Source organism: Micropterus dolomieu, linkage group LG09 (genome assembly GCF_021292245.1).
Source record: "Micropterus dolomieu isolate WLL.071019.BEF.003 ecotype Adirondacks linkage group LG09, ASM2129224v1, whole genome shotgun sequence".
In the NCBI taxonomy this organism is placed as follows: domain Eukaryota; kingdom Metazoa; phylum Chordata; class Actinopteri; order Centrarchiformes; family Centrarchidae; genus Micropterus; species Micropterus dolomieu.
This window is the reverse complement of record NC_060158.1, coordinates 22962729-22975539: the sequence shown is the minus strand read 5'-3', so window position 1 is coordinate 22975539 and position 12811 is coordinate 22962729. Positions and strand designations below refer to the sequence as shown.

Here is a 12811-nt window from a genome sequence, read left to right as displayed (position 1 = left end):
AAATCCAAATCTTTCTTTCGTCTCTCCTGGATTTTGCTTATCCTTTCCAAAAGCTCTCCTCCAGCCATGTTGTTCACTAATCATCATCCTTCATTTGTCATCATATCATAATAATACATTTATTTTTAAGTGCTGTTCAAGTCACCCAATGACACTTTACATATCCATTTAAGACAGTCAAAACATAATAGAAGATAACTGGAAAGAAAAACTATAACAATAATGAAATAATATTATGAATAGACTTTGTAAGCATCAGCCTACGTTGGTCAAAATGTTCCTTTGCTTTCCTTGAAAACAGTCTGCTCTTTACTTGATCCTCGCATGTAACCCAAACACTGACTCTTCTTGTCCCAGACTTGTCCCCTGCTGCCTCTGCGAACAGCACTGTCACTGGCATGTCCACAGCCGAGGGAATTGACATGACAGCCGCTCTGCTGCGTGGTAATACCCACTGCCATGCACTTTAGAGGTCACAGATCAAGTTAAAAAAAAACAGGAGGGAACGAGGGACAACAGAGGACAAAAAAGAGAAGTGAAGAGGGAGCAGGGAGAAGGAAATGAGGAGATTGGAAGGGTACAGGATGCTCTCTGTGGTCCCTCTGTCGCCTCCTGTCACCAGAGAGAGGTGAGGGGGCTGGTTGTCATGACGGCTGTTGTCATGGCAGCTGGACTGGGTGATAAACAGCAGAGATTTGCGTCCAGTGAAGCTGCCGTGGCAACCACTGACAAGATGGGGCAATTATGCTGTTGTCACGGGAAGTTTCATTTTCGTGTTTTTTATATTTTGATCATCACTTAAAGAAATGCTGTAGTCTGAGGGAACTGTACAACAGCCTTCTTTAAAAAGGTTAAGTATGTACGTTTTAGTGGCATCTAGTGGAGAGGGTTGCAAATTGCAACAAGCGACTCAGCGCATTCACGTGCTCCACAGATGGTCCCATTTCCCGAATTGTGCAGTCATTCTTCCGACTTCAGTGTGAGTTCATGTGCTCTTAAAGAGGTAGTATTATGCTTTTTGGCTTTTTCCCTCTCCTTTATTGAGTTATATATCTTTTTTGTGCATGTTATAGGTTTGCAAAGTGAAAAAGCCCACCCCAAAGGGAGTTCCCATCTCCTACAGGAAAATCTGCTCTGAACTGCCTGAAAACAGCTTGTTTGTAGTCCAGCCTTTACTTCCGCTTTCTTGTGAAGTCTGACACGCCCTCAAAAACAGTGGTGGAAAAATACTGTGATGCAGCACACCTCTCCTCTCCCGTCCAAACACTAGCTACCCTCCAGGCACTCAATGGACATAGAGTTGTTACTTTGATGTAGAGACAGAGCTCAGTTAAACTTTATGGATGAAAGACACTTTTGTTACAGATTAATAACTCACCACTCTGAAACTCTTGCTCCAGTCCATATTGCCAAGCTGGTCGGCAACATGTAGCCTACAGCTGAATCAAAGCTGTTTTCGCTGACCCGCCCTTCTCTGCTTCTGATTGGCTAGTAGTCCTTAACTAGGAACTGCGCATGTGGAACTCCCGACAAAGATCATTTACAGACAAGATGTATCACTCCATAGCTAAAACGAAGCCTCTTTAAGTCGGAATGTTGAATCAACAAGGATGCTCTACAAAGATGCGTTGGATTAACATTGAGAGCATATAAACAACACACAGACATCTAGTTCACTCTACATGGACAGCAAACTTACTGTAACCATATTAGAAGTTACATGTTGTGTTTACGTGATTTTGCACAAATCAAAGTTCTGTATACTTATGTATGTCCAATGTTAAAGATTTAAGGAGGACAAAAATATTTCAGATTTTTCTGTCACCACATCAATGCACTATCAGTCACCCGACACTGCTCCCTTTTCAAGCATGGAGCAGGAGAAGCTACGGTGGCTGACACGCTCTGTTGGCACTTTTGCTAAACAATATGTGTGCTCCTCCATTTGTCCAAATTTCACTTCTTTTCTTACTTCTAATAAACCATAAAACAACAACAACAACTTCTTTGGACGAATTAAACATAGTGGCAAAACGCTCTCTGTAGCGACTTTTGTCTGTTCGGGCTACTGTAACAACTTGGCGACTTCCACGTAAGAGGACCCGCGGTGTATGCAGATAGAAATGGCTCATTCTAAGGTAATAAAAACATGATGGCTTATTATGTAAGGTCTTTATACAACACTGAAAACATAGTTATGGATCTTATATTGCATTTGTGTCGATAGATCCTCATAAATTTTACACATGTAACTATATATATATATATATATATATATACACATATACATACACACACACACACAAATAAAATACATAATTTCTCAAGTTATGTCCTAATGAATTTGGTGACATTGCTCATTGTTATAACTTTGGTAACTCCCTGATATTTCATCAAGCACTATCATCACATCAATTTGCCCAATACTTTATATGTAATACGTTATAACTATAAATATATAAAATAAAATATATAAATAAAATAAATAACGACATTCCCATCAGCCTTAGCTGAACTTTTTGTTTAGCAAGTTGGCACAAACACAGATGGTGAACATCACCTGCCTAACTCAAAGTTATCTCTGTGCCGATGTATAGCCTCACAAAGCTGCTAGCATGGCTAGATACCCTTGTTTACACCCACTTCATAGGGATTTTTCTTCATTAGCTCCCTCTCATACCTGTGCTGATTGTTTGAATTTATGATGGTTTTAGGTTTTCAAGGACTAAAAAGGCACACATGCGATCTGTTGGTCATTTACCCAACTTAGTTGAAGATAAATACATAACACAGACTATATCTTTGTTGACTATAAGAGACATGTTTAGTCTCCAGATGTCCTTTGGGCTTACAGCATCATAGCTGCATCTGACAGTCTTTATTTTAGACTAACGTCAACCAGGAAAACTGGCCTGTTGAAAGCTGTAGCATGTAATGAGCTGCAAACGTGAGCCGTCATCACCAGCCGTAGCCATGACCTGCCTGCGCTTTTAAAGGTTTTTTTAAAGGGTGATTTTTGATGGTTTTAGCTTATTTCTTTCATTATTCTACATTTAAAAACACAATATGAAAACGCAGGTAAAATAAATGTCAGTTTGTTTATCAATGTAGTGAATTCTTTAGTGGTTCATCCTACCATATAGACTATTTTATTCCTCATAGCAGATTGATTCTGACTGGACCAAAACCACCCCTTCACAAGCATGGCTTTAATACTTCAGTAGACAAAGAATGAGTACAAAAAGTGGTGACACAGTTAACCTTTAACACTTTTAATCAACTCCATATATCTGCTTAATTACAAGTGTAGAAAATGAGATGGCAGTTCATATAAACCTCTCTGAACATGAGCAACTGAAATAAAACTGATGTCACTTGGTCAGTGGAATAAATCTTGTTAAAATATAAAATAAAAAAACAACCAAATAAAATAAGATAACCGATATAACTAAAAAGCTGACACCTGGAGGGGATTGAAACATTTAGTATCCCAAGGGAGTCCATCTCTAGGAAGGAATTCTTCTGCAGTGGCAGTGTGGTAAACGGAGAAACCCATAGGAGGCACGTCACCCTCCTCTACCGCAAAATGTGGTCTCTGACCTCGTCACCAGTTATTAGAGCTCCAATACGTTTCAGTCAATCCTCCTTTGTCTCTATTGTCTCCTCTTGATTCTCAGCTGCTAGTCCCCTTGTTGCCGCTGCCGGGCTTTGGTTCTGATGATTGGTTTTTATCACCGTTCTCAGAGTCCACCTCTGCCTCAATTTCCGCCTGCCCTTCCTCCACTGCGTCCTTTTCCACCTCATCCTCCACCTTACCCTCCTTTTCTTCATCCCTCCGTTTCTGCCCCTGGCCCTGTTTGTCCCTGAACACCTCCACGCCTAACAATCTGAGGTAATGAAACCTCTCATTGCGGGGGACAAAGGCTCGGATGGATGTCTTCCCCCTCCAGCCACACAGCTGGATGGGACACTGAGGCTCCGATGGGTTACTGGGAAACACAAGGTTATGGTGGGTGAACGAAGACATCGCTTCAAAAAGGATAATAAAACATGCATACAAACACACACACATATATATACACACATATATACAAAAACAACAAACTTACTTTGGGTTGGGAATGTACTTCAACACAATGCTACCCATAACTGCAGAGAGAATACAGAGATAAATGACCACAAAGCAACAATGGACTAATCCAAAACACCATTTCAATGTAAGATACTCCATGCTATGTGAGAGCTACCCAGGGTAACTGAACTGCTCAGCTTCTCTTGTAAGGCTTTGGAGAGTCAGTGCCTTGCTCAAGGGCAGTTCAATGTCAGTCGTTGAGGAAGACTGAGCATTACTCACTCGCTTTCCTCTTTCACTTTATGCCTGCCAAGCCAGAAACCTTCCAGTCACTAATCCACTACTCTAACCTCTGGGCTGCTTCCCAAATTCTTCTAGTTATTTTGTTTGTCAGTATCAAAAAGAAACTTCTGGCAGTAAAATATGTAGTAATATTAATTACACCACTTTTCTTGAGTGCTGTTTTAATTTGGAATACATGGTTTAATATTTTGAAATGAAAATCTTTTGCAGAGCGTACCCATTTTCTTGGCCTGAGCGTGAGCGTCGTCCTCCAGTTTGCTGAGGAAGGGGTTCTCCTGGGTCAGCAGCACTTTGATATCCTCCACACTCACTCGGATTATCCTGGAGCGAATGTACGGCTGAAGAGTGTAGATACCCTTGTAGGACAGAGAAGAGACAAACATTATTTACAGTAACGCGGTGCATATAAAATTAATTAGAACTTCAGCTAGTTATTCAGTGGTGCTCATTGCCTCTGTGGTGAGTAACTTCCTGCATTGTTTGAACATAAAGAGGCGCAGCTTTCACAATGAAGTTTATTATAAAATCAAAGAATATGTATGGTGGTGAAGTCCTAGATATATACACATATCGTTCTGCATCACTTCAAATCATGAGGTTGATTTGCATACAAAAAGAGGATTATGGGAAATGTGAGAGAACGTGCATCTAACATGTGAAGAGAAGGTTATGTTTTCACAATACTACCGCTTCCAATTAATAATAAGCTGCTCAACAAAGAACAAGTACATTTACAGAGAATGATTTTCACTCCACTGATGATTTAATGCGAGAATGAAAAGAGATGTTCATGGTGCCGTGCTGAAAAACGGTGTGTGCGTTACCTCCTGAGCCAGTCTGAAGGCACAGCCAAACTCCTCTCCATCACTGTTGCGAGACCACACCTTCACCCCTGTGTTAACGACCTGAGCAACAACAACAAAAAAGCATTCTGACATATGACTCTGTACGAAAACAACACAATGATGCCAGATTCTACTGACTTTAACTGCACTAATTAATCCCTCTCCTGAAAACATAATGAAAGGGGGGGGGTAATAAAATAAAAAGGACAAATTCAGTTACTTTAGTCTTGTTGTAGTACTGGTATTGTCTTTTGTAATTACTGATGTTCACCAAACTGCCTTGCTGAAGGCATCTACTAAGATATTACAAAACTGTTGGTAAACAGAGTGCAGCTGGTCTCTGGGGTCCCAGCAGGAGTGGTAGGCAGCTGTCAGTGATTTGCAAAGTAAAATACTACACCTCTGAAACAATTATGCATGTTGAATTCTTTACCAATTCTTTATTGTCACGGTTGTCACTGCTTTAAAAATAACTAATTCCTAAATCCTATGTACAAATTATGCTTTTAAGTAGTCTTAAAGTTGTACTGTTAAGGGCCGTTGAATGTCTTTGGTTGTTGCGGGTATGTCTGGTGTTCTTATCTGTAACTATGCTCTGTCAATATGCTGCTATTTTGCCCAGGTCTCTCTTGTAAAAGAGGTTTTAAATTTTAATGAGATCATCTGGTTAAATAAAAAAAATAAAAAATTTAAAAAAAAGGAAAATGGATATTAAATAATATTAAACTATTAACATTCTGGAAAAGGCCAAACAAGATTTTATAGAGAAGGGAAGTGAAAATAGGTCATTCTCTTCCAATTACCACAGACAGAATCGGCAATAATGTGGAGATTCACTGTGGTTTAGCCCAATAGAAAGTGACTAAGAAACATCAAACACAAAGAGGAGAACAAAGACACTGAGGCGCACAGAGCACCACCTGTGCAGGTGCTACAGAGTGGAGGACCAGAGGGACTGCGGATAGGAGAGAGTCCCATCTGTTAGGCTGCACCCAAAAGCACACACTACAAAACTAAACTGATGTAGAAATGTAAAGACAATATGTCTGTACCAAAAAACGGGTATAACAAACATGATGCAGTTAGTCTGACTAGACTGTATAGTTTGATCAATACCAGATGCATTGTCTGCAGGAAATAATTGATAAGTGATTTATTGTATCCATTTTTAATCAGATTTCCATGCTAGGAAATGCTTTGTCATCAAACCAGGTTTTCAATGTGTGTGATGATCGAAATGCTGTTCCAAAAACAAAAAATATACACACACCTTCATACGCTCGCTGTTATTGAGCAGCACGTTGCGGAGCTCTTTGGACACCATGTACAGGTGTCTCTTCTTGCCCTCGTGGGTCCTTGTCAGAACATTGAGCTTGGGGAAGTTGGATGACAGATCATAGAAAGATCTAAAGAGCACAGGGGGGGGAAACTTGTTTTGCTACACCAAAGTGCTGAAAATGATCATTTCCGTGTCTGATACACACAGAGACACTTACTGTATGGTGGTGAAGACGGGGTCATCTTCAGTAAGGAACACAAAGGGGTCCTCTTTATAACCAAACAGCCTCATCTTCTTAGAGGCTGGAGGCCTGAGAAACAGAGAGACAGGACAGACATTCATTTAAGACTCAAATCCTTTATTTATGTTCATTTTAAAATTCCAAATTTTACAGCACAACCCATACTAGGTTGTGCTGTAAAAACATCCCATGTCAATAGTTTGAACAAAGCTTTCATTGAGTAAGAACTTTTATGAGCTTTTAATGACGACATGCATATCGACGTCTGTGGCCGACATTTAATTACAGAAATAGCTTACAATTTACATATTTCTTCGGGACCAATGATGGGCTCGTTAATCCAAAGAGTCATTACTCATTTAAAGCAATGTAGGTCATTTATTGTTTTGTTTTTTTGTTGTTGTTTTTTTTTTAATAATGGCTTAAGACCTTGCAGTTTTCCTTTGTTTATTAGCTCACCAGATCAACAGGACTCACCCACATACTCCGTCTTGTTTAGCGCTTGTCTCCTGGGCCAAGGAAGCTCCTTTGGGTGCCTCCTCTTCTGCATCCCCGTCTATTTTTCCCTCTGGGCCTCCCCCCTCTCCCTCCTCCACGGCAGTGTCTGCGGGGGTCGAGGCCTCTGGGGAGCCTTCAGGCTGGGCCGCTGAGATGGACGGGACGTCCCTCCTCAGCTGGAGACGATGGGGAGGGAGACAAGCAGACAAAGCAGAAAGAAAGAAAGAAAAAAAAAAGAAAGAAGTACCAGCTGCAGTTAATAAAAGCGAACAGGTGAGTGATGTGCTCCATTTCCCTTTTCAAGTAAGAATAACAATCTAATCATCCATTAAGAGTGTGTGTGTGTGTGTGTGTGTGTGTGTGTGTGTGTGTGTGTGTGTGTGTGTGTGTGTGTGTGTGTGTGTGTGTGTGTGTGTACCTTGGGATATCTTTTGTTCCAAGGCATCGGTGCTTTTTTCACCAGCACAGCCACAAAGAAACCTCCAGTGTTCTGGTGATGTGGCAGAATCCTCATACTGACATTAAAATACACACAAAAAAAACATAAATCAGAGTTTTATGGTGCCACCTACTGTAAAGATAAACAAGGGCTTTTTCCCCCCCCAGCATTAAATAAAAATGGGCTAAGCATGTGACAACAGCTCCCTCTCCTGGCCAGCATCGTGTCAGTCTGAGTATTAAAGTGAACGCTGCATCGCAGAAATGACGTCATCCCCCCTACTATGCGAGTGTGCAAGTGTGAACATGTATGTGCATCCATGTAGACTATGTGTGTGTGTGTGTGTGTGTGTGTGTGTGTGTGTGTGTGTGTGTGTGTGTGTGTGTGTGTGTGTGTGTGTGTGTGTGTGTGTGTGTGTGAAGCTGTGCCAAGAAAATAAATCAGACACGTTATTCAGCTAATGAATTTGGCATCAATGACAACAGAAGCGACTACAAGTGCGTGTGCTTTCACGGAGACAAAATACTCTCAGGGGAATAAGAAGAGAAGAGAAATCAGCTAAGATAAGGGTTTAGAGGGGAAGAGTTGGATAGCGTCTAATGGCCCTTCCTGAAAAAAATTCCTACTAGGAGAAATTGTTTTTCGATGGAAATTTTTTTTTTTTTTAAAATATATATTGCCTCCTTGCTACTGCACTCAAGAGAATACACTGATTATTTTGGCACTCAAAGAGGCGTTAGACAAGGCTTCCAGCTCTCACTGTTCCTATTTGCTTTGGCTATAAAGCCTTTAGCCAAACTGAGCAGACCATGCATAGACTTAAAGATTAAGGTTTGGGTGTTAGCATTATGGGAAAAGACCTAGGCTTAGGAAAAGTCATCAACAGAGTCCTTGACATTTTTTAATTATACAAACTTTTACTGTGTGGGTGGGTACATACCATCTCTCCAGATGCAGGCTAGCAAGTTTCTCAGGGTCTTTTGGCGGAAACATGGTTGGGCGGATCTGTGTGTGACGACTGCTTGGAACTTCGGACCAGTCAGAGTACCACTGGCCCTCCTTGGTCATCAGCTACAGAGACAACAACCGTTTAAGTGTGTGATCCGATCAAAGTAATCACCAACAAAATTCTGTCCGACATGGAAACTGAAGCACTTCTGTGAACTAAACAGCTTTCCTTTCTGGTTTGTTGTAATGACCGCTAAAGACTTAACGTTCCAGTACCTTCCAGGAAGTGACCCCAGGCATCCATTTCAGCCCTGGCAGATCAGATGAGCTGTCAGCCAGCTCCAACGATCCTGGCAATGGGGATGGGGAAGACATTACAACTTTGCAGAAAAAGACGAGTGGTTTTATTTAGATATTATTTTTAATGTACTATATCCTCACACATTTCTCAACATTTAGTTTCAGCAACACGAAAGTGTTCCAGTGAGCAGTTTTACTATATAACAAAGTGTTATAAGCCCGCTGTGGCTGGAAGAAAATGAGACTTTCTTCTGTGGCAGTCTTTAACTGTATGATATGATAACAAATTTTCTGAGATGGCATCCAAACATGCGCGAACACATTATTTCCTCATCCAGAACAGAGTGGAGACTCATCTGCTTTGTGTTACAGGACACAGGACTTTCAAATGGATCTGACGAAGTTACATGATCATACCAAACATGTTCCACGTTTGTTTTAGGGAATGCTTGTTTTCATTCCACCTCTAGACTATGAGGTTCAGTAAATCTGAAATAAGCAAACATTTGCTAGTCTTGTGATCATTAGTGACAAATGAAAATGTTAACAACTTACAAACATCGTTTGAACTGAAAAATTAGTCGATGGATCGATCAGTCGAATATTGCTGGGTTTTAGACCTTGGACTTCAGGAAATTGTGATGTTAATATTGACTTGCCATTTTATAAACCAATAATTGATTAATTAAAATGATTAAGATTAATCTACGATAAAAGGAATCATTAGTTGCAGTCATAATCATTGTACTAATATGCATCAGTGCTCTTGAAATGCATCAGCATCAAAACATCAAGATACTGCTACAACACAAAGTTAGCTAGTTGATAACTAGCTGTAAGCAGAGTGAGCTGGAAACCCATTTTCTGAGCTTCGAAGCTTCAGTAGCGGCGGGGGCACTCAACTTCGCGCCACGCTGATTGTTTTGGCGTCTGTTGATAAGCAGGCTGTCATATCACGAGCTCCAGCTATATATTTCAGAGATAGCTATGATAATAGATCGATCGGAGGAGAGAAAGGATAAATGCACAAGACGTTCTGGCAATGACTTGAGTGAGGGTGAATTGAATGGGGGACGAGGTGGTCATGAGTGGGGAAGCAGGGGAAAGTGAGGCAGAGTGGAAAACTAGATGCTGCAGAACAGGGTTGTTGGCTGCTGTGCAGAGCTGGGGTTGGAACCGTCGATGAGAGAGTGAGAGGCTGAGCAGAGCAGAATCCCGGACTATTTCAGCCGGGTTATTATGCAAAATTCGCTTTTATCTTTTAAGATAACCTATTAAATGTTCTTCTACAATAGGCCTAATGCAATTATTAAAATGTGTTCATTATTTTTGGGTTTGTTGTAGCCTACAGTTTACTGATTAATTGTAGGCTATTTGACTTTTTTGATTTGTAATGAAATAAAGCAACTGTAAACATTAATAAACCCCATAAACTGCCACATCACTCAATTTAAAGTGCTCCCTGCATTTTGCCATTTGATGTGAACTGGAGCGTTACGTTCACTGATGTGAGAGGGATGTCAGGTGTGCAAAAAAAAGACAAATATTCAAATCCCAAAATTGAAAATCGAATACCAACCCAGCAAACAAATATTCGATTCCAGCCCTAGTTGTAAGTCAGTAAACGCCGAAGGTAACACTGTGACAAAACACATCTTTTTAATCCGATATCTATGCCGATAACGTGAATGGGGGTCCACAGGAACTCCTCGTAAATGTGGTTGTTATTTCCCACCTTTGCCATGATCACCCAGCCTGCTATACATTTCTCAAAGACTACTGACTTGGGTTTATAGCCAGTAACCGAAAGGTAAGAGACAAATGAGGAAATGGGACAAACCAAACAATGAGCTGGCTCCATAAGGTCAATAGACTTTTTATAAAGACGCATTTCAGTAACAGAAAAAAAAAGTAAAAACTGGAGTGCATAAAACAAAACAAAAATTGAACTTTGATTTGAATAAAGAGATAAACACACACCGCTTAAATTGTACAGCCCTGTGAGTTTTTCTAAGTTTGTTACCTTCGCTCTTCTCCAGCAGTGCTGCGATGACAGCTTCGTCCTCTATAGGGTTGAGTGAACAGGTGGAGTACACCATCCTCCCTCCCACAGCCAGCTGTTCAACACCGCGCACTGCGATGCGCAGCTGGAGCCTGGTGAACACAAACACACTCTGTAATACTGCCAACATTCTTTTTTTTTTTTTTTTTTTAAATTGGCACGAAAAGAACACCATTCCCTTGTCGTTTAGTCAATTTGGTCTACCACACCAGTGCACGAATTCCTACGTTGTAACAAAAGGCACAAACACACACTCTCCCACGCTCACCCGTGGAGGTGCAGGCTGTTGCTAGTCGTCCATTTCTTCCACACGTCTATGTTCTTCCTCATGGTGCCGTCCCCGCTGCAGAACACAGAGAAACACAGCAGCACCAGTCAGACACATCCCCAGTTTGGCCCGAGGCGATGAAACCACCGGAGATCCCAGACATTTTTTACAGGGCAAAAATGTCTGAAGGCTGGGCTTTAGCTGACTGCTCAAATCACTGCTGCCCGTCTGCCAGGGTCTGTCTTCATTACTGCTTTTTCTCCCCTCCCTCTCCCAATGTTGTGTTTGGCAGGGCCTCCTGGCTTCAGCACTACAGCTGGTATAACTCAGGCATTTGCAAACAAATGCAGTTCTGTTTGGGCCATAACATCGCGCAAGACTTCAAGAGACGAAGGCTGTTTTACCACTGACTCTGTATTTGTTAAAAGGACCTGTAAATACACAGCATCTCCATCTGTCATCTGCATCTTCATCTCTTCTCCAGCTAAACAACCACACACACACACACACACACACACACACACACACACAGCAGAGCTCGCCACCCATACTTCTTTCTTCCTCCACTTCCTCCTCAGACTTCACGTGCGAGTGATGCAAACACAAGCCAGATACATAATTGCAGCAGGGTCCCGCGGCCCTTTGCTGACCTGCAGGGTACGTCACACAGGATGCGGTCGTAGAAGAGGATGTCCTTCTTGCCATCTGAGTCGATCTTGAGTGTGGGGATGCAGGAGGCGTCGTGGTTGACCACCATGATGCAGGGGCTGTTGAGGCGCTTGGCTTGGTGCACAAGCAGGTAGCAGCGTTTGTTGTCCACGTCGTTGGCAATGACAAAGCCCTCTGGAGGGAAGAAGAGTGGATTAAGGTTAACTACTGTTGTGGCAGGCATATGCTGACTAAGTCCCTGAGTTACTTTGTACTGTGGAACATACAGTCCCCTCCAAAACTATTGGAACAGTGAGGCAAATTCCTTTGTTTTTGTTGTTCACTGAAGATATTTGGGTTTAAGATCAAAAGATGAGTATGAGACAAGAGTTCAGAATTTCAGCTTTTATTTCGTGGTATTCACATCTAGATGTGTTAAACAACTCAGGACATATCACCGTTTGTATTAGACCACAGCATTCTTAGGTGAACAAAAGTAAAGGAACATATATTTTTAAGGAAAATAACATTTAATATTTGGTGGCATAACCCTCGCTTCCACTTTTTCCCCCTGATGAAGTCCTTTGTTTTGTTGGCAGTGTTCTTTGGGTCTTTGTCCTGCTGCATGATAAACTTCCTCCCCATTAGTTTCAATGCATTTCTCCGTAAATTGGCAGACAAAATTCATTCTGCTGCTACCAACATCAATAAATATTAATGAGCCTGTTCCAGAAGCAGCCATGCACGCCCAAGCCATGACATTACCTCCACCACGCTTCACAGATGAGCTTGTATGCTTCAGATCATAAGCGGTTCCTTTCTTTCTCCACACTTTGGCCTTTCCATCACTTTGGTAGAGATTAATCTTGGTCTCATCAGTCCATAAGATTGTGTTCCAGAACCTTTGC

At 41.5% G+C, this 12811-nt stretch overlaps 1 protein-coding gene across 2 annotated transcripts in view; it reads right to left on the bottom strand.

Moving 5' to 3' along the window:
* Nucleotides 1-3256: 3256 nt before the first annotated feature.
* The window catches only part of nsun2 (NOP2/Sun RNA methyltransferase 2), a 13260-nt gene continuing 3705 nt past the window's right edge, over nt 3257-12811 (bottom strand). For both annotated transcript variants that reach the window (XM_046057904.1, XM_046057903.1), the window contains exons 7-19: nt 11906-12098; nt 11256-11330; nt 10949-11079; nt 8902-8975; nt 8618-8748; nt 7657-7753; nt 7218-7414; nt 6717-6809; nt 6491-6626; nt 5200-5280; nt 4593-4731; nt 4110-4149; nt 3257-3989 (exon numbers count right to left, since the gene is read on the bottom strand). In XM_046057904.1, the coding sequence (XP_045913860.1) occupies nt 3674-3989; nt 4110-4149; nt 4593-4731; nt 5200-5280; nt 6491-6626; nt 6717-6809; nt 7218-7414; nt 7657-7753; nt 8618-8748; nt 8902-8975; nt 10949-11079; nt 11256-11330; nt 11906-12098 (1703 nt within the window). In that variant the 3' untranslated portion in view covers nt 3257-3673. The remainder of the gene's footprint in view (nt 3990-4109; nt 4150-4592; nt 4732-5199; nt 5281-6490; nt 6627-6716; nt 6810-7217; nt 7415-7656; nt 7754-8617; nt 8749-8901; nt 8976-10948; nt 11080-11255; nt 11331-11905; nt 12099-12811) is intronic.